Below are 26,902 nucleotides of genomic sequence, written 5' to 3'. Positions count from 1 at the left end.
CGACCAGTCCTTGTTTTAGCCCCTTAATACTGAGCACCAGACAGGGTAACAACAAGTACCATCTTTTAATGTCTTTTGGTATGACTCGGTCAGAGATCGAACACCAGACCTTCGGCTCTCTGGGTGGACGCTCTACCACTAGACCACGGAGGCAGTCTATATAAATATGTATTTTAAACAGGTTTCTTGTTGACTCTACAGCATGACATGCCCAAGGAATGAAAACAGGAGCCAATGTCATGTACCATGTATTTTCATTCATTTATTAGCACTTTGTATCAGTATTACTCAGTATTTGGACATTCAACATTGAACACAATGTCAACTTATACCATGGGCCTGCCATACCAACATGCCCAAGTGACATTGTCATCACACAAGTCATTGAACCAGGACAACAGCAATAGTTCATCGCCGTATTTCCTCCATCAAGAGCAGCACCTGTACAATGGTGAACCAAGGGGTTAGATTTGAAATGAGCCAGGTCTCCAAACAAGGGCAGGGTCAGCTACAGCTAAATGGTTGCTCTCATTACATTTGAGTACCATAGTTTTCTTGACTAAACCTCAGACACAGAGTAAAATGAGGGAGGATGACAAAGTAAAAATGAAATTTACAAAAAGGTCCCAGGCTCTTAATTGGGGAAATATAGTATTTATACACCAAGTTTAGGGTGGATGTAGACTCAGTCTGTTCAGAGATATTCTGAGGGAAGGAGCATTTATTGCTGTGAGAAACAATGACGAACCAAGAATCCAGATACTGACTGGGACAGATGCACTGACAAGTTGCACTAGCTGTTCATTGATAAATATCTTAACACTTCAACACTGACAATACTTTCATTCATTTTTGTTTTGTATCAACAGTTATGTGTTTTGAATCAACAGCAAACAAGCCCAAACCACAAAATATTAATCCTAAAACATTCTTTTGAAATTCACCAATTGAACCTCTTGTAAGTGTTCTTGATAAAATAAATGTCAGACTATTTCAGCATCAACACATCCTCTCACAGATGAACGTCCAGTGTCCACAGTATCAAATGGCTCAGGAGATTCTTCCTGGTAAGAATTGCATGGGGTTTGATACTGTTTTAGCAATATTTCAGCAATATCACGGAGGGAGACACCAAGAATGGGCTTCACATATTATACCCATGTGGGGATTCGAACCCCTGTCTTCTGCGTGATGTGCGAATGCTTCCACACTCCAACAACCTGACTCCAAACAACTGGCTTGGTGACAAGGATATTAACCCCAGGGTTAGCACTGCTTGCTGTTCCAATGTGTCCAGTATAGAGAAGATGCAGGTCAGAGCGGATCCAACATACACCTTCTTTCACAACAACCACTCCATTGCCAATCAGAGGGAACATTCAACATGTAATACGTTTCAAACACAATGACATCAATATTATTGGAGGATTTGGATTAGGCACCGAACTGGAACATACTGGAAATGATTCTGTTTGCAGAATATTCCTTCAAATATAAGACAACATATCAGTGTGTAAGAATTGTATTATCAGTTCAGCTTAGGCCATATATATTTTTTTAGTTTGTTTACGAGAATGACTGTGAAACACTCTGAAATTAGAAAAAATACATATGACCTTTCTGTTTTTCTGGTAGTGTTTTACAGTTAGGTGAAATGAAAAAATAAAACTGAAATAAAAACCCAAATATTTTATCACCGCTGTTCGTAAGAAAACTGTGAATAATACATATAAAAATCTTTATTTAAAACAAAACAAAAACAAATTAATTATCTTTAGCGATCATTTTTTTTTTCATTCACTGGTAGCAGTACTAATCTGAAAGTTGAAATTTTTCGAAACAAATATTGACATTTTACACCAAATGTTTTGTAAACAAACCAACAACCAAAGGCCTTCTCCTGGAATAAGCAAAGGTCATGACATTTCTCCAAGCAATGCTTAACAATTAATGGTGATCATGGTGATCTTGATGACATCAACAGGATAGTGTGTTTAAAGGACAATTCAGTTTAAATACAGAGTAATCATTATATTTGCTGTGTATTTTCTGTACGTATGTAGAGCAATCACAAAAAAGCTTTGCTACGAGAAACAATTTCAATTTTTCAATGCCAAATATAAATATGCAAATTTAAATTAATTTTGACAAACAATTATAAATAAAAATAGCCTAGCATTCATACAAGGGGGAGAAACAGGGTCCTTTTTGTTTAAGAATTTGAGAACATATGTTTTTTTGTGGACAACATTATATAATATAAGCTGGTTGTGATCTACTTTTGGGTAACCTTCCATGTGAGCCTAAATCATTATGATAGGATCTTATTGGTATTTAGTAGATTTAAAAAAAATAAAAAATTCTCCCTAATATTTAGTTCTGTAGATCCATGGTCACATTTCAGAGACAATACTACAAGACTGTACCCCAGCTTGAACACAGGTTCTATTTTTGACAATGTTACACCAAACCTGATATAATCACAATTTTTGACAGAAATCCACTGTTGCATATTGTTGGCTCCAAAAGGTGAAGTTTTCCAAATGACTTCTTTTCAATATGAAGGGTAGGGTTTCTACAGAAAGTAATGTTGAGATTAAAATAAGTTAAAATAAACTCAATATTCTTGTTATGTATAAAAAGATATATAGGTAGTACTTAATATGTGCAATAATATATATAACAAATGTACAGACATATTTATATGTATATACCAGTTTTCAGTGTGCCCAGGATGAGCATGTCTAACTCAAGCAGACAAAATAACGAAGCAACAATTACCGTCTCCTTGCACAAGGCAATGAAAAAACTACTCTACCAAGCAGTATTCCAGTTACAACAGTTCCATTGCTATCTTCCTAATAAAAACACTTTGACAGAAAATTGATTTGTACAAATGAAACAAACCTGTCTTCTTGTGACATTCCTGCAACTAATCAATATCTCTGGAATGAGATACTGCAGACAGTTGTTATGAAAATAGTATGAACTGTACACAGTATGTAGCTCACAGTTTTCGAAATTAAGGGGAATATTGTGGTCCTTGATATTCCTGTGATAGCATTTGATGCACATGCATTTTACCGGACACCTATTCGCCATGTTTGTCGCCAAGTTGCTAACATAGCTGCAGGAAACGGAATTACTATTTAAAACCTAGGGCAATAAAGCTCTAAAAATGACTGATTGCATTTGAATGGTTAAATATTATTAAACCTCAAAATTGAATATCAAAGCAATTCATAAACATGGAAAATTAGACATAACTTCACAAAAAGTACTTAGAAATAGGTTCCATAATGGCATGTGAAACCTTATCAGACATCCATTGGCAACATTTTTCAACTAATGCATAGTAAGTTTGATTAACTTTAGTAACTAAATGTTACGCTTATGAAAGCATTTAATTAAAGCAGCTGTGTGGGTGGCAAGCCGAAACCCATTATTTTAGCATGGCATCTGAAAAACTTGGAAACCATTACTAAGAATGGTGCTTGTCGACATCCCTTACTAAAATAGCAGGTTAAAAAAAAGGACATAAAAAGGGTCAGAAGGTGTCTGGTAAAATATATTTTTGCCCAACATTTGAACCAAGGAACCCCTTAATCTTGAGACTTTTAGCTACAGTGTCACTGCATACTGTAACCCCCACACACTGCATTAACAGGCTGTAGGTCACAAGGACAGACACACATTTACTGGGACGGTGCTGTCTGCTTGAGTTACAGACACACTTCCCCACAACGGTCATTTGGTCAAGCCATCAAAGCATATGCATGACTAACATAGGAGAGACGACAGTGGTTGGTATCACTGTGCCGTCAGAAAATCAAGGAGGAATAGATACATGGTCATATACGCCAATACAACACCAACAGCATTTCCTCTGCAATTTCTCGGCATGAACAAGAGCAAAGATGAAGCCGCTTGAAAATATCCCACAGGGTACCATTGTATAAAGCGATATATTACCCACTGGGTGCTGTTTTACAAAGCGATCTTAGTGGTAAGGTGATCGTAGGTCTTATACCGTAACACTGACTTATGCAGTCGAAGGGCAAAGGTTTTTTGTTAAATGGCACCGTAAACTGTTTAACTAAGGGGATAAAACATGATAAAACAGTCAGTTTTCTGAAAACAGATCAGCCTGTATAATATGGATGGGCTGCTTTATAGTTTTACTAGTGGATTACGTTGCCATAGTTACACGTTGCCAAGTCAGATATTGTTTTGAAGGGTGAGGCTGACACACGTCACTTTATTCAGGGTTCCTTTCAGATATTTTCACACTGACTTTAATGATGCGGGTTGACCCTCCGCTACTTCTAAGTATTGGTGTAAAATGCCCTTGTCTGTGTAGCATAAGGGAAGGAAACACTTGGTGAAAAATGATAGAAATTCTAAATTTCACAAAGTTTAAAATTCCTTTGAAGAGAGTGTGAGGGAGTGGCTGAGATGGAAGGAGAATGCAGTGCAATAAATGTAACATCATAACAAACCAAAAATATACAGGCCTGAAAATAGCTGTACACATGCAAGTTAAACTGACGATGTGGCGTAAAGCAATATTCATTCATTTTGTAAAAAACAAAAGTGAAACTACTGTTGAGATAATGAACAGAACATTGATGGTATACAAGATAATCCTTTAGAGTTTCAAAGCCTTGCTTCTGTGCTGTTCGTCAGCACAAGAACTTAATATACACAAAACTTTCAGTGATAGAAACTAAACCCACTATTTTGAAAATACAAATCAGCTGTCAATGACGGAAGCTAAGTTCTACATATAGCCCAGAAAGCAATGTATGTAACATTATGTTAAGTAAAATATTTGCCTCAATTTCCATCAATTTGAAACTCAACCTAGTTGATCTTAATGGTCATATTCTGACATTGTTTCAAGCATAATACGTTCTGTGACCTATTTCGGAATGACACAAGTTTTTCAATGAAAATGATCATTTATTAGCCCATATTGCATAAATGAACTAACTTAAGTCAACACTGACAAGGAAAAGTCATTTGACCTAACATGGAAGAAAGTAAACAAAACAAAATTTTTCCCCCAATTTAATAAAAATATATTGAAACTATTACAATCGGCATCGTAAGTAAGCTTAAAAAAACCCAACTGAACAAAAAAGGATCATGAATAATTTTGGGGATATTTTTTTCTAGTGAAGACAATACATCATCCCTAACTTTTCTTGTTCAGTATATAAGCATACCCTTTGGCGAATAGGACTGATATAGAGGCTGATTATCACACAGACAGCCATTTGGTTCAAGTCATGTTCAGCTATGGAAGCTTGTTTATAGTAATGATAATTCCCTTTTGAAAAATAAAAAATTGCATCTTGAATCAGGCCATCATTACAGTTATAATTGCACATAATATTTCAGAATACACACATATCCTTTGCGCACAAAATAAAAACTGACTATTCTACTTCATATATATTTCATGAAGTTGTGAACTAGTTTATAGAATCTAGTACATTCTACAAGATTTTACACAGCAATGACACACATCAGTGAACACGTGATGCAAGACAATGTCAACTAAAAAGCCACTGGTCTTGGGTGATGAAAACTAAAGGGGATGGTGGGCATGTTCTTTTACAATTTTTTCCCAGTTTGATGAAGTGTGTCATCCAAATGAACATCTCTTGTTTGTCTCCAAACATACACAAACTTCCAACAAATAGTGATTTAAGGACAAATGAGGCTCTGGGAACCAAGAAAGTTATACCGTATTCAAAGCAATAAGCAATATTTACTGATATATTGGCTATTGAACAATCCCAATTAGCACCCCTTACGATTGATCAATGTACACAAGATTTATTTATTTGTGTTTGATATGCACCCTTAATTATGGGCAATTAAATTGTCGAAAATATATCTATCGTGTATAATACGCACAATTCTTTCTTTTATATCATTTCAGGCGGTCAGCATAAACAAAGTTTACAATCTTTCAACTCTGTTTTTTATCGCATCAAAATTATATTCTAATAAGAGGCCCCTATTTCTAATTTTGAGAGCACCCTGGGTGCTTATTACGTCCAATACAGTAACTTAAATTTACCAAACAAACATTTCTACCCTTTAAATTCATGTAGCAATTCATGTCAATAGAAATTCACTTTATTAGGTACTGAATTCAGCACAATAAGCACCCTGCTCTACTAAGCACCCCTGACCAAGTTCTAGGTGGGTCTTAAGTGATCCTTATACGTGCCCCATACAAAAACTGCAAATTTTAATGTGAGTCCATATTTTCCAGTGTATATTACAATATTTTAGCAACAGAAGCAATAAGAGGGTATATAACCGCTCAGTACCTATTATTGAAAAAGTTTTGTTTCATCGATTCTTGAACAGCTAACTACTGCACAAACTTTGAAAACAATTTAACTCATGTATGGTTTTCGTAAAGCACTCCTCTTGGTCTCTTCTCTAAACGAGCAGGAAGCTTATAATAGGTACTGCTGTCTCAAAAAAACATTTGAGTTATCTATACCATGTATATCAACCATGTTTATCTCTGCCACCCTTTAGGGTTTTATGTTGCTCTACATGTTTTTAAATCAATTCCTAATTGTGTCATTGCTCGAGAACAGAAACTATCACAAAAGCAGAATACATCTTTGCCAATATGCTGGGAAATTGGATAACAATCTTGCAGCTATAACCACTAGTGTATAATTTACCAAGTCAGGATACCAACAGATAGTAAGACTATTTGACCACTGTGAGAAGTTTGACACATGGAACTTAAGCTTGCAAGATTAACACTAGAAATTAACACTAGAAAATTTCCTTCCTACGAAGACAGCAACATATACACACCACTTATTCAAACATTTAACTTTATATTTTCAATTACAAACACATTCTGTTTCCTATTTTTCCTGGCCATAAAGCATATACTCTTATCCTTCAAAGAGTGCTTCACAATATAAGGCTTACAGACAGGTATCAACAACTCTTTGATCAGACATACGATTAAAATCATTTGAGAGAAATAATCTACCATACATTTAAGTGTTAAATCATATTTCCTTCACAAAACACGCTAATCTGGAAATAAAGAAGAAAAATAACCCTGATATTTATTCTGTTATCAAATGCAAAACTTAAGCTACGTAGCAAAAAGACTCCTGTAAGATTGTCTGTCACATATATTGTTTCTCGTACTTCCAATATGGATGAGAGATTTCTTAATGTTTAAGGAAAATACCTTTTCACCTTCACAAAGCAAGAGTTGTAGAGAAAGAGAAATAATGATAAGGTTGTACAGAGGGTAAATATGTGCAATGTAGCTTTGTTTGTAGAAAAAAACATGGTGTCTGGCTGGCCGTGCTGACTTTGCTGTCTCTTTGCACTAGAGAGGTCCTTAGGGCAGGTAACTCTGCACGGACATCCTGCTTGTTTCACAACTACATACAGCTTAAAATCAAAACCAACTGTTAAGAATCCTCTCTGTGGTGGTGTTCCTGTGGCTGATCTGGTTGGTTGTCTGGAGCCTGTAGATCCTTTATTTGCTTGATCAAATACGCTTTTTCATCATTAAATTGTTCATCTTCAGATCTGTCATTGTGAAATTTGGAGAGGAATTCCAACAATCTTTCTTTGTTCCTAAGTAGAATTTCCAGAATAGGTTTGGGTTTGTTGGGGTTAGCCACAAATACCTGGAAAAACAAACAAAATGTTGGTTAGGACATAGAGAAATGAATAGAAGTAAGCTATTTATGGATTCACAGATCCAATATTTCACAAATGTGAAGAAGAATTAAAATTAGGAGTATTGCCTTTTCCCTTCCACCGAAGTTGTCGGCTAATATCAGTTAACGTAGGTCAATACAGGAAGGGCAGTACAACGATTTACAGTACTGGGTGCCGTTGTACAAAGCGATCGTAACGCTAAGGTGATCCCAGTCGTAGCACTAGGGTGATTATAACTCCCATACCTGAACATGACAGTCGTAGTACTCAGATGATCGTAACTCCCATACCTGAACATAGATTATGACAGTCGTAGCGCTAAGGTGATCGTAACTCCCATACCTGAACATAGATTATGACAGTCGTAGTGCTAGGGTGATTGTAACTCCCATATCTGAACATAGATTACGACAGTCGTAGTGCTAGGGTTGTTTTGTACAACGGCACCCAGGATTCCAAGCTAAGTGCCCTTGGCAGGCAAATTGGGAAATTATATTTTTTTTAATGACTTATTTACGTAACATCGGAGGCATTGGAAGATGTTAAAATCAAATTAGGAATTTTTACTGGCACTTGCTGTAGACTTGGGGCCGAATATCAGCCTTGGAGCATGTTTAGATAAATCCCAGTATTCAAAAGAGTGAGTGAGGTTTCCTACTGCTTTTAGCAATATTCCAGCAATATCATGGCGGGGGACACCAGAAATGGGCTTCACACATTGCACCCGGGTCTTCGATGTGACGAGCGAACGCTGTAACCACTAGGCTACCCGACCGCCCCGGGAATAACTGGTTAACTATGGACATTGAACTCACCTTGAATACATGGAAGGCTTCAAACTGAATGTTACGAGACTTGTCTCTTAGCATGTTCATCATGAGTTTGAGGTTGGATGGGTTGCTGATGTAGCGGGTCATCACAGTGAAGTTGTGGCGGTCAAGGAGCAGCTCGCCCAACAGCTATAACAACAGCAGTCAGTCAGATCGGCTTAAACTGGGAGAAGGGCTTTGGCAAAATGGCAGTCAGATCGGCTTAAACTGGTAAAAGGCTTGGGCAAAATGGCAGTCTTAACACCAATTCTGGAATCTTAATACATGACAACCCAATCATGACGGAATTTCTTTCTGAATTGTGATCACATTGCCTGGTTATCACCTGCTGTGTTTACAAACTTCAAAGCATGCATCTGATCGGTTCCTCTCAAGAAGTAGACCGAGTGTGTAAGAGGTTACAAACAGTGAATTCCATCTACCAAAAAGGCTATATTAATTTTATTCAGAAATCCTAGACCATGACTACAAATAACATTGGCAAGAGAGGAAATTTCAGTTGGCGTAAATCTAAGAACACTGATAAGCAATATTCCAGCTATATGAGGGCGGTCTGTAAATTATCGAGTCTGGACTAGACTGACATCATGAGCATCGATCCATGCAATTGAGATACGATGACATTAATCAATGAAGTCAGCCAGCAACCCGATCCCGTTAGTCGCCTCTTACGACAAGTATAGTCGCCTTTTACTGCAACCATGCGGGTTACGGCAACCATTTATAAGTCACCAGCCTACCTGGCTTTGTGGGAATATATTTCAGCCACTGAATGTGAAGATTGTTACAATGATACAATGATACAATATCAAAATCGTGAAAGGTACTCACCTTCAAGGCCTGTCTCTTTGTTACATAATTTTCAGAGTTTAATAGCGTCTGGTACTTTGAGAAAACTACATCATAATTTTTTTCTAAGAAATCTGCAGACAACATTTTATGTTTGGTGAGAACTTCCTGCAAAACACAAAAAAAAGGACAAAAGTCAGTCAGGAGAAAGAGGTTACAAATCAGTTTGTTACGCTGTAAATTTTCCTAATAGTGTGAGTGAGTGAGTGAGTATGGTTTTACGCCGCTTTTAGCAATATTCCAGCAATATCACGGCGGGGGACACCGGAAATGGGCTTCACAGAATGTGCCCATGTCCTAATAGTGTGAGCAAATTTTGTTTAACACAGCTTTATACAGTATTACAGTAATATAAAAGTTTGTCATCACATTGTGAGGCCAAGCAGCGCTAGAAACTAACAATTTTAGTCCACTAGTCCTTATAATGAAAACACATAGCAAAACCCTTTAACATGACAAATTTCTACTAGTCCTTATGATACCTTAACAGCTTGACAAGTAATGAAGTATAGTGCTGACACACCAAGGATAATGAACAGGACGAATTTGGGATTCGAACCCATGATCATAGGATCCTGGCATGCCCAAGGGCCATAACTCCCCACGTTACGATTAGCCAAGTCAAAAGAGCCTGACCACCCTCATTTGTTGTTCTTACAACAAGCAACTTGGACCAATTTTAACCCAGAATCCTGTCATGAACTTAATATGAACAGAGGCTCCAGCAATCGATGGAGTGAGTGAGTATGGTTTTACGCCGCTTTTAGCAATATTCCAGCAATATCACGGCGGGGGACACCAGAAACGGGCTTCAGACATTGTACCCATGTCGGGAATAGAACCCTGGTCTTCAGCGTGACGAGCTAACGCCTTAACCACTAGGCTACCCAACCGCCCCAGCAATCGATGGAAGTGAAATTGGTAATCTCAACATCTCAATACGTTCAGAGAGGCATTTTCGCCAAAGATAACAAAATCAGAGTGTGATTATAGCTCTGAGTTAGTGCCATAGTGGTAGCACAAAAATCAGCAGTAATATTATTGAACAGCATCCACATCACCATGATCACTGCTTTTGCTTCTTGAAAGTGCCAAATTTAAAAATATTGGAGAAGTAACTTTAAGCAAATAAGCAAGAAAATTCTGAAAGAAATCAACATATTTCATGCCACAGGTGAGCAGTGACACATTTATGCATGGATTACTTTGTCGACATTTGAGATACACCAAAAACAGTTGCTTTCCATCATCGACAATTGAAACTTTATTCCATCACAATAGTTTACGTAAGTTATTGTCGATGACAACAATTTCGTATCGAAAATCGTTAATATTTCCTCTCATCTATAATTCTGATTATTGACCTCTTTAGCCAGCCCTAAATTCCTTCCTACATGCGCCATCTTCTTACCTTGAATGTTGAGAAGGCATCGGATGCAATATCAAATGTAGAACAAGTGACATAATCAAAGAACTGAAAGAAGATTTCAATTTCTAGAAGTTGTCGAGCCAGTGATTCGTAACGGCAACATTCACGGAGGATAACGCCACAATTGAGGGCAATTTCTGGGACCGAGTACCTGCAACAGGAACATGAGCATGTGTACGGTACCCCTGACTTAAAGTCACAACAAACACAAGCAACGTAAGCAAGCAAGGGAAGCTAATATGTAAAGCGAATGGCAGTACTTCAGATGAATTCACATGAACACTTTCTAGGACCTGATAGTGTAATAACAGGGATCAACTTGCGTAACTCGGTATGGTTTTGTTGACATGGTATTTCTTAGGTTTCATGCCAACGATAACGTCTTTGTGATGGAGCAAAAACATCAAAACTCATTGTAGGCGTGTAGTGTGTGCACAACCTTTAATAAGCTGTATTTTTGTAAAAAGGGTTTCTGTATGTGAAAATATGGTACTTCTTAACAGTTTATGTAATCCTTGTTTCCACCTTTGTTTCTTGTTTAATGTGCACCAGCGTTAGAAACAAACAGTTATCATCCACTAGTCCTTATAATGATACCATATAGCAAAAACCTTAAAAAGGGCAAATGTCTACTAGTCCTTATGATACCTTAACTATTGGTCAATTTGGCAAGGACTATAGGACTAGTGCCAATTTCTACCTCTTTGCACTCAGCAATGTTCCAGCTGTATGACAGTGGTCTAAAATAATCAACCAGACAAACCAGTGATTGACATCATGAGCACTGATCCACACAATTGGGTACAATGACATGCATCAACCAATCAACCACCCAATCCCGTTAGTCGCCTCTTAAGACAAAAATAGTTGCCTCTTTCAACAAGCATGGGTTGCTGAAGACCTATTACAACCTGGATCTTAACGGGTCGGTATCCATCTATCTAGACATTAATACCCACCCTTTCACAAGCTCGAGAAGTATCTGCGGCCTGACACTGATGTGCTCCACTGTGGGCGTGCGTGTCCCGATCTGCCGTCTCAGCAGATTGTTCACGATCAACACCACGTCCTTACGACCCTGAGCACAAACAAATCATCTTGGTCAGATTCATCAATGAATGAGTAAAACAGTAAACTAAAACCAAGACTACATTCAGAGATTTTGCCAGAAATTTACTGAGCTCAAGGAAGGAGGAATTTTCTTTTCAACCAGTTGGGGAGTGTAGGAAAGTCGTATCTAAGATCATAGATGTATTTTTTAAATACATTCCGTCTGCATGAAATCTCAAGTGGAAACTGTTTTCGGAGCAAAAAAACAGTCATGAGAATGAGAGACTTTGCTTACATCTCGCTAGACTACTAATGGCAGACTATTTGTGGCTAATGTTGCAGACTGCTATACCTCTAATAGTTAAACCTTGATGATTGCTCCAATATTATTTGATTCTTGGGGTCAGGGAAATCTGTAACTGTTAACATTTGGGGTTATGACAAGGATCCCTTGACTTTCAGGTTTAACTTTGAAATCTGATTTGGATCAAACACTATATTGTCAGAACTGCATGTGTTGCTGAAGACCTATTCTAACCCGGATCTTCAAGGGTTGCAATAAACATGTACAACTAGCAATGGGGAATGGGGATCTACTCAACATGGGTCCCATCAACACTGAGGAATGACCTACCTCAAAGTCTATCTTGTTCAGGTTGAAAATGAGGAGCTTGAAGATATCATTCAGGTACATCTCCTGAGCTAGCTGCGCCACTTGCTCAGACAAAGGCTCCTGGTCGGCCGTTCCATACACCATCAGCTTCATCTGCGTGATGATCTCACTCGTCTGTGGATGGAGAATACATTATAGTTATTATTTATAATGTAGAATACTAACTCCTGTGTAAAACTATTTTTCTGAAACGATTGAATAATTATGGTATCTGATGAATGAAAGCAAGTCAGATAGCAGAACTATTCACGAGTTTCAAAAATTTGGAATAACACTGCAGCGAGTTCACTGTTTTCTTTATTACTTGCTGTCAATAACTTTTTAAAATGATATTTCACTGTCGTGTGTCAATAGGCAGACATTGACGCGATCCACAGCATACTCTAATTGAAAATACCAGAATAAAACTTCAAACACGTAAAATGTTAAACATGTATTAATTTAATACCATACAACGGATCATTACCAGATTACAACATGTACAATACAGGAGTCTGTTCCACAAATCTATCATAGTGCTAGGGTTATCCTAACTCCCATACTTCCCCATTCACAGGATGGGTTTGTTGTTTAACGCTGCACTCATCAATATTCCAGCTATATGACGATGGTCAGTAGTAATCGAGTATGATTTTATGCTGCTTTTAGCATTATTCCAGAAATATCACGGCGGGGCACCCCAGAAATGGGCTTCACACATTGTACCCACGTCGGGAATCGAACCCGGGGCTTCGGCGTGACGAGCAAACAATTTAACCAATAGGCTACCCGACCGCCCATATTAAAAAAAAACACTTTTTCTTTTCATCCGACCCGGTGGTCTGTAAATAATCGTGTCTGGACCAGACAATTCAGTGATTAATATCATGAGCATCAATCCACACAATTGGGATTGATGACATGCATCAACCAAGTCAGCGAGCCCCATTCACAAGAAATAAGATAAAGTGACTAAGTGTACAAATAAGCATACAGTAGAGCTGGAAAAGGAGAAAATTCTTCTAAACATAAAATATCATGTACATAATGCCAAAAAGGAAATGGTTCTCAGGCACCTCATTTCTATTGCCCACAAAAACATATTTTTCAAATTTCCCATGTAATATGACATGCATGAACGTAGTATTATCCATAAAATAAAATGCTTGACTATGTTGAGAACTTGTCACTTTATCAAAGAGCCAATGCACCCAGCTGTGTTTGTTGGTATTCTTGGTGGGGATAAAAATACAAAGTATTTCTCCTGCACTACTTGTTTCCAATACAAAATATAAATAAAGTCCTACTGCCTTCCCATCTTCAGAGCAAAGTGTGCCCAGGAAACAATTAATTTTTTGTATGCATCCTAATAATAGTAATAATAAAGATAACATCATTTATATGAGCTTACCCTTTTTTGCTGTTTATCAATGTTTGCAATTGCCTCTTTTAAGTTTTTCACCAAGTCTAATGGACTTTTTGGTGATTTCCCAAAGAGCGGCATCTTGTTTACAGACTGCCTGGGCTAGACGACAGGCTCTCTACGTCCCCTCTCTTTATGGTACAACCTGCAACCACAATATAGACAGTGTTAATCAAACATTGCTCAACATCATACAATGGTCAAGGAGGGAAAACAAGAGGGCTAGACTAAATGCTTGGCACCAGAAATGTTGCCTTTTGAAAAACAAAAGACATTGACACTATATGACAGCGGTAGAAACTAACATTTTTAGTACACTAGTCCTTATAACGGTAACATAGCAAAACATTTAAAAATTGCAAGGACTAGAGGACTCATGTCAATTTCTAATGCTGCACTGAGGAGGATTTATGTTCGTTTCTATTTGTATATAAATAATCGTGAGTCTTGGGGTCCTGGGTATTGAAATAAAATTTCTAGTCCACTAGTCCTTAAAATGATAACATATACCAAAACCCTTAAAAAATAGTCCTTACGATACCGTAACTATTGGGCAGCCTGGCACGGACTATGGACCGCTGAATTGGGGTCTCACGGTGACCAGTTCACAAACAGCAGGTTCACTACAAACAGTGTTAGAAATTGGCACTCGTCCTATAGTCCTTGCCAAACTGTCCAATAGTAAAAGGATCCTAAGGACAGGTAGAAATGTGCCCTTCTTAAGGGTTTTGTTATATGTTATCTTTATAAGGACTAGTGGGCTAAAACTGTTAGTTTCTGTCTCTGACAAAGTATGCTGGAGATAGAAATAACCACTAGTCTGCTAGCCTGGACCAGTCTTGTTGATGTTAAAGGTATCCTTTGGGCTAGTAGTATTTGAAACATTATTGGGGATATTGCTATATGGTAGCACTATTTTGGCTAGACATTCTTGGTTAATTTTCATCCCTGTGATGCTGTATGCATTTTTTAGATGGGAATTCCTTGTTTGAATCCAAACTCTACGTGATTGAGTGAAGAAAACCCGACACGGACTGTCCAAGCATTGAATGTATATTATATATGTTGACAGACTCCGCTACAAATATGAAATATTAGATAAATCTCACATACATGCTTAAGCTTAATTAACTTCAATCCTTCCAACATGCATACTCAAACCAAGTGTTCCAAATTCCAATATTTTAATGCACTCAAAGTTGAACATGTTGAAAAAGATGTGATATTGTTCAAAACTGGATATTTTTTAATTTATTTTTGTCAATTCTGAGGATTTGGGAATTTTTAAAATTCAAATCGCGGATTTTTACTGTTATTTTCCGCAGCCTTAGGGCCGAATATCAGCCTCTGAGTAGTTCCAAATGAATGCCTATAGTGTTATATGCCTAGGGCACAGTGTTTTGCATCCATCATAATGATTCAGCTTGTTTTTCTGAATCAAGAGACAGATGGCTTACAGTATATGAAAAAACTCCACATAATATGCCACAGATATTCTCATATTTGCATCTCAAAACAATCAGGAAACATAACCTGTTTCCATTATTCCAAATGTAGGTAAAGTACCCACTCCTGCTTATCACTTCTATCAGGAACATCATGTAGCAGGATCATATATCGTGCATACTAGGCTTATTACCATCTACCATGGATACTGATTACATGTTATTGCACTGGAACCAACTGCGTCCAATACACATGTGTACATCATATATCAGTGGTGTTCTGCATCTCAATAAGTGGCCAGACTCTCACATTCAACCTCAATTTCACTCTGGACATTCATTGTGTTTAACATAGGGTCAGGGACATAGTAATTCTGCACAACATCTGTCCTCCATTTCTGCTGCTCTCATGAGTTGTATTTGTAGGTCATGTTTTGTGCACAGCAGATATGGGTCAGCCAAGGACACAATGGATTTTGTTGATGAAAACAGAAGATTTACAGCAGTAGATGATGGAGAGACTGGTAACATATTCCATGATCTACAGCTCAATGAAACTAGATACAATGTGCAGACTGACACGATTCAGGTGCCGAGCAAACTCAACAAAATTATCCTCTTTATTGTTTGTTGTTTAACGCTGCATTCAACAATATTCCAGCTATATGACGGCGGTCTGAAAAAAAAAAATCAAGTCTGGCCCAGACAATCCAGTGATTGATATCATGAGCATCAATCCACGCAATTGGGATACAATGACATGGATCAACCAAGTCAGAGAGCTTGACCACCCGATCCCGTTAGTCGCCCCTTATGACAAGCATAGTCGCCATTTACAGTAAGCATGGGTTGCTGAAGACATATTCTACGCCATATCTTTACTTCAATCTGTTGTGACATATCTTGTGTGTTTGTAATGTTTCACAACTTGCCTTTAATTATTCCCACAAAAACTGACATATGGTAATAGATATTGTGCATGTTTAGCATTGTTTAGTAGTTGTATGCAACATTACTGGCACACCGGTATATTGCAATATGGCCGTCAGCAATACACATATCGTTATACAGCCCATGCAAATTGATATTTTCCAAAACAGTCACATAAGAATGAATCATTCTTTTTTTAAATATTTTTTATTTTTGTTGAATGTTTGCTTTTTCCATTTCAGTTTCAGCATGGTTATGAATTTTTTTGCGTTTGACAATGAGCAGTCAAACAGTAAATGACAGGATGAACAGAATTTTTATAAAACTATTCTAGTTGAGTAAATCATGGTAATTGGGATTATGCAGGGTTCTACAGTACATGAAATACTGCATACTATACCAGTCCGCGCTGACACAGGTCGTGACAGTAGCAGGCTATGTTTGCCATCTTTATTAGGGCCTTCATCAAATAAAAGCAAAGTTATATCCTTACTATGCTTACAGCACATTAGTGAAACTGTTCATGCTCCAAACAGAGAAAAGTATTAACCAAACAGTTCATTTGTCATTTTTTTATTTTCTGTCAAACAGAAGAATTTAGTTTGTGTGGACTACTGAGCTTACAAGACGGAACAGAATTTAACTACACTTGGACTTTGGACAAGTGGCAAAAGTTGCAGACTGATATACCTAAAAAGTTAAACCTTGATGTTTGCTCCAATATTATTTGATTCTTGGGGTCAGCAAAATCTGTAACTGTAACATGACAAGGATCCCTTGAATTTCAGGTTTAACTTTGAAATTTGATTTGGATGATGATCATAATAGGTTTGGTCACAAAACATGCACAGTCAAAAATAAAAAAAATATAAGTATATAAATCAGTTCTCGTTTTCCACTGTTTTCAGGGTTAGAAACTAACAGTTTTTGCCCACTAGTCCTTATAATGATGATATATAGCAAAACCCTTAAAATGGGCCAATCGCTACTAGTCCTTAGGATACCTTTACTACTGGGCAGTTTAGTGATGACTACAGGACTGGTGCCAATTTCTAACGCTGGTTTTACAAATTAGAATATATTCACTCAGGGACTCAAGTGAAGTATCATTAAGCAGGAAGCATGAAAGCCAAAGAATCTTTTTCACGGTCGCAATGTAAACCTATCGGGATATAATAGGGTTTCCCTATACCAGAGCCTGGGATAAGAAATTAGCACTAGCCTGCTAAACCTGATCAGTTTTGATAATGTTAACGGTATCCCTATGGCTAGTAGAATTTCAAAGATTTTGAGGTATATTACTATGTGTTATCACTATTCAGGCTAGTAGACATCCTTGGCAAACTTTCTATCCCTGGGAGCAGTTGAGTTAAAAAATGGTGACCGATCATGCCTTTCTTGTCAACTGTGGTTTTGTGGCCATCACAAGAAGTAACAGAAAAAAGACAAAGTGATGGCAAACAGCTGATTAGTAAGATACTGGCGAACAGCTAACATTTATCCCCAATTAGATCGGGTTACCCCTTCAGGACAAGTGACATTTCCTTGTGGACTACCACTTTTACCATAAAGTGGGAACTCTGTAGCAGATCATTTTGCAATCTAGTGAAAATATATGGTACCAGTGGAAGGATCATCACAAACCCAATTACCACTTTAAAAGCATTGTCAGCGGAACATCATCAGCGCTACCAGCAGGACCAGTAGAACATCAGCAACACTACCAGTGGAATCAAACTACCACACCCCGAGGAACATCCCAAGCATAACAGTGGAATGTTTCTAGCACAGTAACAGCACTATGAGATAAGTGAGTGAGTTAAATATTTTACCCTACATCAGCAACATTTCATCTATATTGTGAGTCATTACTACAAGAAAATATTCTGCCTTCTCGGTTATCATGGTTATAGATGATTAACATTGGTAATTTTGGCTTTATTTTACCACACTTTATCATATTTACAGGTATGAGGGAATTTGAGATATTCATTTCATGATGAAAAAGTATTAGAAAAGAGTATTGATATGCTTTAAGGTTAAAGAGAAAGGATAAAACATGTACACTATCACAGACTCATAGAAAAAAGAAGCATTGTTAACATTGGTTAATGTTAATATCTATATCATGAGTAACGGACCATGCTAGTTGAGGTGCATCGTGGGTTTTCATGCAACGATACAATACACAATATAAATATTTTTTTGTTATCAATAAAAGACGTTACACTTGCTAAAATAAATTACTACTCGTTTAATGCCACCTCCCCCTACTCCCAGCGTTTAACACATAGAGACTCAGGAACAACATTCTTTTATCCTTTCACAACTTAAGTTACTTGACTAGTTCCTCTTCAAGTTACAAGCGCATGTATATCACAGAAGATGTTTCATTTATTGACAAACGTGATCAGTGATGAAAAATGTTATTGTTATCATTGTAACTGTACACAATTCTTTTGATAAAGTGTCAGTTTCTTCTACTTAAGTAAAATTACTTAAATTAGAGTGACAAACAACATATTTCCTTATAAACCGAAACACAACCAGGTGACTAAACAAACATGCAACATCGATTTCAGTAACAAAGGGACGCAACTCCAACAGTCGGTCACTAAAATAAATGTCTAACATATTCATCTTCAAATAATCTAGGAGTTGTGATACTTGAATATGTAATAAGGTCAGACGTCTTGTCAAAAGGAAACTGAGATTAACATTTCATGTTTTACAGGATTTAAATGTGTCAGCATGATTTCATCTATCAATGGGCTGGGTCACCTGGTCCGACATCGACCGGGGACAGCAGGGTCATATTTAGAATTAAGAAATCTTAGAAAATTGACATGATAAGAATATATCCAATGTTTGTATTGGTGGATTATATCGCCAATAAAGTTAATTCATAAACAAAGTCAACAGAAATTTATAATTGTGAAATTTTGAGACACTGAAACGCTCGTATCGGAAAAATATGGCCGTCTGTTCGAGCCGATCTTCCTCGTTCATGAGTTGTGATGATGGGTCAGGTGAATACAAAACAAAAACATTGTAGTTTACAGGCGTCTTTAAACGAAGACTTAATGTCTTGTCCGTCTAAACACATCATTCAGTTAAAGTTAATCATCTAAATAGTAATGAATTGTCAAAAACTTACCAAAACTAAGAATACCTCACCTAAAAAACTTTGAGCAAGTGACGTCACATATGAACAAGTGCGCAAACCCGGAAGTATGAAATTGACGTTTGGATTAAACCATTAGCCAAACAACATACTTTGGGTTCAAAATAAGAGTATCGGCGTCAGTTTTCTAGGCGGTGCAACGCATGAAATGCCACCCACACAACCCGTCCGATCCATGCGAATGTTTTTGAAGAAATATCAAACAGTTTTGAGATATGCTTTAGAAAAACTGAGAGCAAATGAGTCCCGAGTAATTACACTGACAGGAGAAAATACTTCATTAATAAGTTACGTTATCCGCAACGACTTCACTTCTTAGCTGATATGAAGGATGTGTATATGTTATCAAAAGATAGATGTTTCACTTTAGGTTGCCTATCACCATCAGTTAATTGATGTTATGAAAATTCAAAAAAATATGTTGTATTAGATATATCCTTGGCCAATTAAATTGGCCACGCAAAAATTACACACACACACACACACACACACACACACACACACACACACACACACACACACACACACACACACACACACACACACACACACACACACACACACACACACACACACACACACATTTTCCCAATAATATTTCAGTCTCCTCAACCTGTTCCCATCGATTTCTTGTTTTGTCTCAATTTAGTTTAATTTAAAGCTGTATAGCGTTCTATGTGAAGTTTCTGTATGGGAGAGTAACTAAGTTATTGCTTGATTGCACAAGACTACAAAACATGAGTTAGGCTTGTTCCTGTGAATGTATTTACCCAATTTCTTTGACAGGTGAGGTGAAATGGGGTTTAACGTCACGTCCAAGATTATTGCAGTTATGTATAGAAACGTATGAGATACCATGCCGCAGTTTAACATGAATACCCAATTATAGGGTATACAATATACTGACTCCGAGCTGACGAGTCCTTGTTTTGCCCCGTAATGCCAAGCGCCAGACAGGGAAACAATGACCACCATCTGTTAACGTCTTTTGGTATGACTCGGCCGAGGATCGAACCCCAGACCTTCCGCCATCAGGTCGGATGGTCTACTACCAGACAGACATACATGGCAAATACAAAAGCAAACAGAGGTTCTTCGAGAAAACAATTTCTTTGAACAGTTGTGAAGAATACAGTATTTACTTATCACATGGACGAAATGTGGACTTTGAGTTTGACCATCTCGGGTGTATATCAAGCCAAATATCTTGTCATCTCATCTCTTACATTTGGATCTACATATGCAGTCAGAAACTATTAAGTATGGCCTCTGAAACTCCGACAACGCGCAAAGATGTCATCATCATCGGAGCTGGTATTTCAGGTCTTGTGACGGCAAAGTGCTTGAAAGATGACGGGTTGAATGTTGTTGTGCTTGAGAGGACCGGTGAAGTGGGAGGCTTGTGGACTTTCCGAGAGAACGACTATGGTGTCATGAGGTTTACGCACATGTAAGTACCACAACGTAAGCTTATCAATCAAATTTGGACTTGACCTTTGTTTGAAATCAACGAGCTGAGGATCTGTATGTCCCATAACAATCAAAGTCATGTACAGACATGTGATGCAGTCATCATCCTGTCAGCATTTTCTTGTTTCATCCAAGTAATTGCTGCAGGTCGCCTTTGTTTATTGTGCATGAGTATTTGTTGCGTTGTCAACTGATGAACTAATTAGGATTCGGGTTTATGAATTGACCTAATCATAGTGTGCTGGATTAACGAGAAGTCAGTTTAGATAAGTTGTTGGATAATCGAGGGTATCATTCGACAGACTGATAGCTAATTAGACATGAATCTGGATTGTGTTGGAACTTGAGAAGACATGGTTTAGTGTACTGAGTGACTTGTTCTGACAGTGTTCTTGATTATGAAGGATCTTGACTTGACAGGGTTGTAGATATATAGAGGTTGATGTATTATGGAGGGACTAGTTCTAACAATGTTCTGGATTATTGAGTCAATTGTGGTTTGTGGTTAGACAGTATTCTGTATTATTTGGGGCTTGTTGTGAAAGGGTTTGTATTGAGGATGTGTAGCGTACATAAGAAAAAGGGACTGGTATTTAGGCCTGGGACGAGTCTAAATTTACTACCCGGGTACCCTCACCCCTTGTACCCGACCCTACCCGGGTACCCACTGTTGGTTTCAAGAGATGGGTACAAAATGTCCGATTGGGAATAGTTTAACAGTAGCCCGAGCAAAGTGTATAAAACGATCTGGTGATGCATATACACTCAAGTTGACAGAAGTTTTATCTTTATTCAAACATATATGTCATAAGGAATGCATTCATAGTCATGAAGAATGCGATTCGCTGTGCAGAGTTGCGTCCCTTGGGGACACCAGAAACCTATGATTGTGGGTTCAAATCCCGGTTCGCCCCGATTATGTTTCTAGGTTTGTCGGCATCATACCCGTGCTCGTGGGTTTTACCAAAGTGGTAAACGTCTGGGGCCTGCACCACTTCGAGCTTTCCAGAGTCCCACTTGAAGCTGACACGCCGTGATATAACTGGAATACTGTTAAAAGCGGCGTTAAATCCAACTCACTCACTCACTCACTTTTTAGGGGCTACAGATAAGCTGTGAATCAGCATTAAATTGCAAATATGATTAGTTTTGAGTTTTTGCAAACGAGCACTTGTGTCAAGGTTGTGTTTTTGTTTTGTTTGTTGTTTAACGCCGGACTCAGCAATATTCCAGCTATATGATGGCGGTCTGTAAATACCGTATTCAATGTAATAAGCGCCTAGGGCGCTCTCAAAATTAGAAATAGGGGGCTCTTATTAGAATATTTTTTTTGTGAAGGATAAATTTCGTGGTTTATGCTGACAGCCTGAAATGTTTATATACGACAGATATATTTTTCCAGAATTTAATTCTGTTGGTACTTGTTGTTACCCTGCCTGGTGCTCGACATTAAGGGGCTTAAACAAGAACTGGTCGGCTTGGAGAAAAATATGTTGTGTACAATGAGATTATTACAAGCGAGTCAATACTCACTGGCTCGAAAAAATATCCGAGGCATATATGGAGGGACGGTAGAGTGAGAGGGCTGGATTATTTGACTGGTTCGTTTCATCACAGTGTCCAGTGATGCGCATAGGGTGTTCTGTACCAGGGTAAAATCAATATTTGTCATATACCAGTGTTCCGGTTTACCAGTCACTACCAGTTTTTTACCGGTAAAATTACTCCCTGTGGACCGGCAAATAAAGTACTTTATAATTCTTTATTGTTGTACAAAACTTCAGGGATATTCATAAAAGTACATTTTTTTAACAAAGTCAGCATGTCTATTACCATCAGGGTTTCCTCTTGTCTATTTCTGGTTAAATATCCATTTGTAGCGACCTTGTCTCGAAATATTAAAAAAAGAAGAGAAAATTGTGACTGAAGTTTGTGTGAATGACATATAGATCTAACTAAGTTACTTCAGACATGACATCTTTGCACTGAAGATTATGTTGAAAGAATTAAAACCAAATAATTTTCATATGTGTTTTTTTTTTTTGAAAGTTGGGACTGGCAAAAATTCGGGGGGACTGGTAATTTTTAGAGTTGCCAGTCCACAAGGACTGGCTGTTTCAAAAGCAAGCGGGAACACTGTATACCTGTCAATGTTATGAGGCATTTTGCATATGCGATAGAGCCAACATGGAGAAGGTCATACCACAGGGGTGTAATAACCAGACCTGTATTACATCCCCTGCCGGGCTCATGTGTCTTGTCAATGTGTTTTGAATGGATGATTGACATCAGCCTAGGTGGTAAAAAAAATTAAGAGTTACATCACTTAGTGCGTCGCCTGCTTGTCTGCTCAGCTAGCTTTCCTGTGACAATGACTTCCAAACAAGGTGAAAATGTCTTGCATTCACTTGCAAATAGTACATTTTACAATTTTTATATTTTATATTTACATATCAACCCTCGACCCCCATATCAGCCCCAGGGGCGAAGGCCGAAGGTCAGAAGACTGATACCGGGGTCGAGGGTTGATATAGGGAATCATATGAAAACTGACACCTAATAACTTCTATGTATCTTGGGAACATAAAGGAACATATTGATATGTACTTCACTACCTTGAACACAATCAAATTGTACTTTGAACCCCAAAATTAGTAAACATTTTGAGATTTCAAAAAAATAAATAATATGTTTGAGATGTATATAAGGGTTCTAACTAAAGGTTTGACTCGGAAAGTCAATAAATGCACACGTTTCTGTATGCAAGATAATTGAAAGTAATTGGGTTTTGAATATTTTTGGGGGGTATTTTACGCAAATACACAGCATATCTGAAGCTCTGATACAGCAGTTTGTAACATTCTTTTACCCAATAAGTATTTAAACAGCATCGTTAGTTTTGTATGTCTGTTGTGGACACATTAGTCTTTCGAGCCATCGCTTGTTTTGGCTTGTGATTGGAGTTTGAGTAACAAAATGGATGCAGAAGACGTTTTTCATGAAAACCAAACCATGCTAAGAATGATTTCTAATTTTTGTAAGAAAATTTCACAGTTTAGACGCCAATTACCCCAGATATTCTTATAAATGGTCAAAAAAATATTCCAAAGGTTTGTTTTATTTCATCATGATGTGACTATTTTAGTGTAACGGCTTAAACCTGTTGTGCTATTTTCAAACAGAGAAAGTCAGTCCTTCATTGTCATTTTTGATATAATAAGAATTAGAAATGTGTATTAATTGCTTATAATATATATATTTTAAGTGTGGACATAGAATATAAGCATGTATATTTTACCCATCTTAGTCTCCTCCAACTCTGTATAGAGTGGCCCGCCTGTTTTCCATCTTCATCCCCATTTTTTAATGTATTTGGGATGAGACTTACATAAACTGTCTGTCTGTCTATGTGTCTGTCTGTCTGTCTGTGTGTATGTCTGTCTGTCTGTCTGTCTGTCTGTGTGTCTGTGTGTCTGTCTGTCTGTCTGTGTGTCTGTCTGTCTCTCTGTCTGTCTGTCTCTCTGTCTGTGTGTCTGTCTGTCAGTCTGTCTCAAAGTTTAGACACCAAGTACCCAGCTGTTTCTAATTGTCTCAATTTGGGATTAGCACGTCTCCTCTGGGATTGAGCCTACATCCCAAAATGCCTACATTCTATCAAACCAGTTTGTATTATTGTTTCTGGTAATTTCCAGTTCTCACTAAATTTATAGGATTACATTTAAGTTTGTCATTGAGGATTAAAAGCTTGATTCACAGTGAAATAAAATCATTAATTTCAATTTACTTAACAATACGTACTAAAAACTAATTAAAACATTGATAAACAGTAAAGACATGTGCTGTCAAAGCCCATACCTTTATCATCGGCCACAAGAAACCTTGTCCTGACTAGAGGTAGAGAAGTATCGACTGCTCCCAAACATGTAGACAGTGCCCACATAGAGAGATGATCATATTTATATTATTAGGCCATTTGGGAGTTGTCGTGTAAATTATGAAAACATGTTTGACACAGTCCCTGAATACTGCGCACTGTGCAATGTCGTCACAGTGGATTTCTTGAATGGAGGGTGTGGTTATCAAAGGTTGTTTTATTGGTCATGTGACATGGATATACAGGTAGGGCATAAAAGTCGTGTCTCTGAGCGTTGACAGGTCGTATAAACTGGTTGTCTTTGTCGGGGTTGATAAAAGAGGTGTTATTGAATTAGTGTTGGCACAGGGAGCTTTGACGTGATAGTGGAAGTGATTGAACTGTGTGATGTCATTGTTATTGTGTTTCGTTATTAACCGCGGGGAGGTTTAACGTAGTGTCGTAACGTGTTTGTTATGAATTAACATTCTGTGATACATGCACCGAAAGCCCTGCATTAATAACAGTAGAGGAATACGTCTTTGACTTAAGTTGGGTGTTATTGGTTGAAAAGTTTAGTATTGATATATTGACTCGGTATCATGATAATATTATATTGATATATCGTTTAATAACAAAATTTGTTATTTTGCATGTGTATCATGTGTATAGATAAACATTTGCTGTCGAAAGGAAGAGACCTCAACTTTTTTATTATGAGGAACACGTTTAGAAGTACCGTATTCAACGTAATAAGTGCCCAGGGCGCTCTCAAAATTAGAAATAGGGGGCTCTATTAGAATATTATTTTGGGGGAAAAAACAGAGTTAAAAGATAAATTTCGTGGTTTATGCTGACAGTCTGAACTGTTTATATACGACAGATATATTTTTCGAGAATTTAATTGCCCATAATTAAGGGTGCATATAACACATGAGTGCGTATTATACACGAATAAATAAGTCTTGTGTACATTGATCAATCGGAAGGGATGCTAATTGGGATTTTTCACTTGCCATATAATAGCAAATATTGCCGTGGGCGCTTATTACGTCGAATACGGTATATGCTTACTCCTTCATCAGGTGAATAAGTGCTATGTACAGTAGTTTAAGAGTTGAATGACCGCTTCAGCCTCTGGCTATGTCGCACTCGGGGCCTGTGGGTTTACGTGATAATAAATAGTGGGAATAGTAGTGATAATCGTCCGGCCCCCCAAAATGTAAAATGAGTGGCGATCAGATAGGAAAAAAAGGCTAGGTAGAGGGTTTAGGAGGCAAGGCATTGCCTATAGAGAGATTGTAAAAGTCCTATTCTAGCATAGTATTAAGCCTAGATAATTGTTGAAGGAAAAGGAATCAGTTAGGCTCTGCTACGCATAATTAGTATAATGTATTATGTAAATAAAAAGGGGTAATAAATATGGTAAACCTAAATAAGAGCTATGAAACAGAGAACACGTAATAAGCGCCCTGCTCTAATAAGCACCCGCGGTGATATTTGCCAATATATTGGCTAGTGAACAATCCCAATTAGCACCTCTTCCGATTGATCAATGTACACAAGAGTTATTTATTCGTGTATAATACGCACTCATGTGTTAAATGCACCCTTAATTATGAGCAATTAAATTTTAGAAAAATAAATCTGTCGTGTATAATACGCACAGACTTTTCTTTTGTATCATTTCAGGTACATAAACCTAGAAGTTTACAATCTTTCAACTCTGTTTTTTTCCAAAATTATATTCTAATAAGAGCCCCCTATTTCTAAAGTTGGCGGATGGGAGGATTGTTGTTTGTTTGTTGTTTAACGCCGCACTCAGCAATATTCAAGCTACATGACGGCGGTCTGTAAATAATTGAGTCTGGACCAGGCAACCCAGTGATTGATATCATGAACATCAATCTATGCAATTAGGATACGGTGACATGCATCAACCATGTTGGTGAGCCTGACCACCCGATCCCGTTAGTCGTCTCTTACGACAAGCATGGGTTGCTGAAGACCTATTCTACCCTGGATCTTCACGGGTCGCGGATTAGAGTGAGTGAGT

The 26,902-nt window shown here is 37.7% G+C and overlaps 2 protein-coding genes across 4 annotated transcripts in view; one reads left to right on the top strand and one right to left on the bottom strand.

The window, feature by feature from the left end:
* Positions 1-6,808: 6,808 nt before the first annotated feature.
* Positions 6,809-24,930, bottom strand: LOC139447707 (calcium-binding protein 39-like). 2 transcript variants are annotated; one of them, XM_071229157.1, is made up of 8 exons: positions 24,849-24,930; positions 13,953-14,109; positions 12,524-12,676; positions 11,799-11,917; positions 10,822-10,990; positions 9,393-9,518; positions 8,547-8,690; positions 6,809-7,697 (listed from the first exon to the last, which is right to left on the bottom strand). In XM_071229157.1, the coding sequence occupies exons 2-8, from the start codon at positions 14,043-14,045 to the stop codon at positions 7,476-7,478; spliced, it is 1,026 nt and encodes a 341-aa protein (XP_071085258.1). In that variant the 5' UTR covers positions 14,046-14,109; positions 24,849-24,930; the 3' UTR covers positions 6,809-7,475. The 2 variants fall into 2 exon arrangements, with proteins under 2 accessions (XP_071085258.1, XP_071085259.1); XM_071229158.1 differs by lacking the exon at positions 24,849-24,930 and adding an exon at positions 19,497-19,547.
* Positions 20,684-26,902, top strand: part of LOC139447706 (flavin-containing monooxygenase 5-like) — a 25,013-nt gene continuing 18,794 nt past the window's right edge. The window contains exon 1 of one of the 2 annotated variants that reach the window (XM_071229155.1): positions 20,684-20,973. In XM_071229155.1, coding sequence (XP_071085256.1) covers positions 20,786-20,973 — 188 coding nt within the window. In that variant the 5' untranslated portion in view covers positions 20,684-20,785. The remainder of the gene's footprint in view (positions 20,974-26,902) is intronic. The other variant, XM_071229156.1, reaches the window with a different exon arrangement.

Source organism: Haliotis cracherodii, unplaced genomic scaffold (genome assembly GCF_022045235.1).
Source record: "Haliotis cracherodii isolate W230 unplaced genomic scaffold, xgHalCrac1.p SCAF_7, whole genome shotgun sequence".
NCBI lineage: Eukaryota > Metazoa > Mollusca > Gastropoda > Lepetellida > Haliotidae > Haliotis > Haliotis cracherodii.
This window is presented reverse-complemented; position numbering and strand designations above follow the sequence as displayed.

Coding starts and splice junctions, on each gene's coding strand:
- LOC139447707 (XM_071229157.1), bottom strand. CDS start 14,045: ATGCCGCTCTTTGGGAAATCACCAAAAAGTCCATTAGACTTGGTGAAA. Junction 12,677..13,952: donor TTGATAAACAGCAAAAAAGG/GTAAGCTCATAT, acceptor CTCCATCCACAG/ACGAGTGAGATCATCACGCA. Junction 9,519..10,821: donor ATGCCTTCTCAACATTCAAG/GTAAGAAGATGG, acceptor TGTGTTTTGCAG/GAAGTTCTCACCAAACATAA.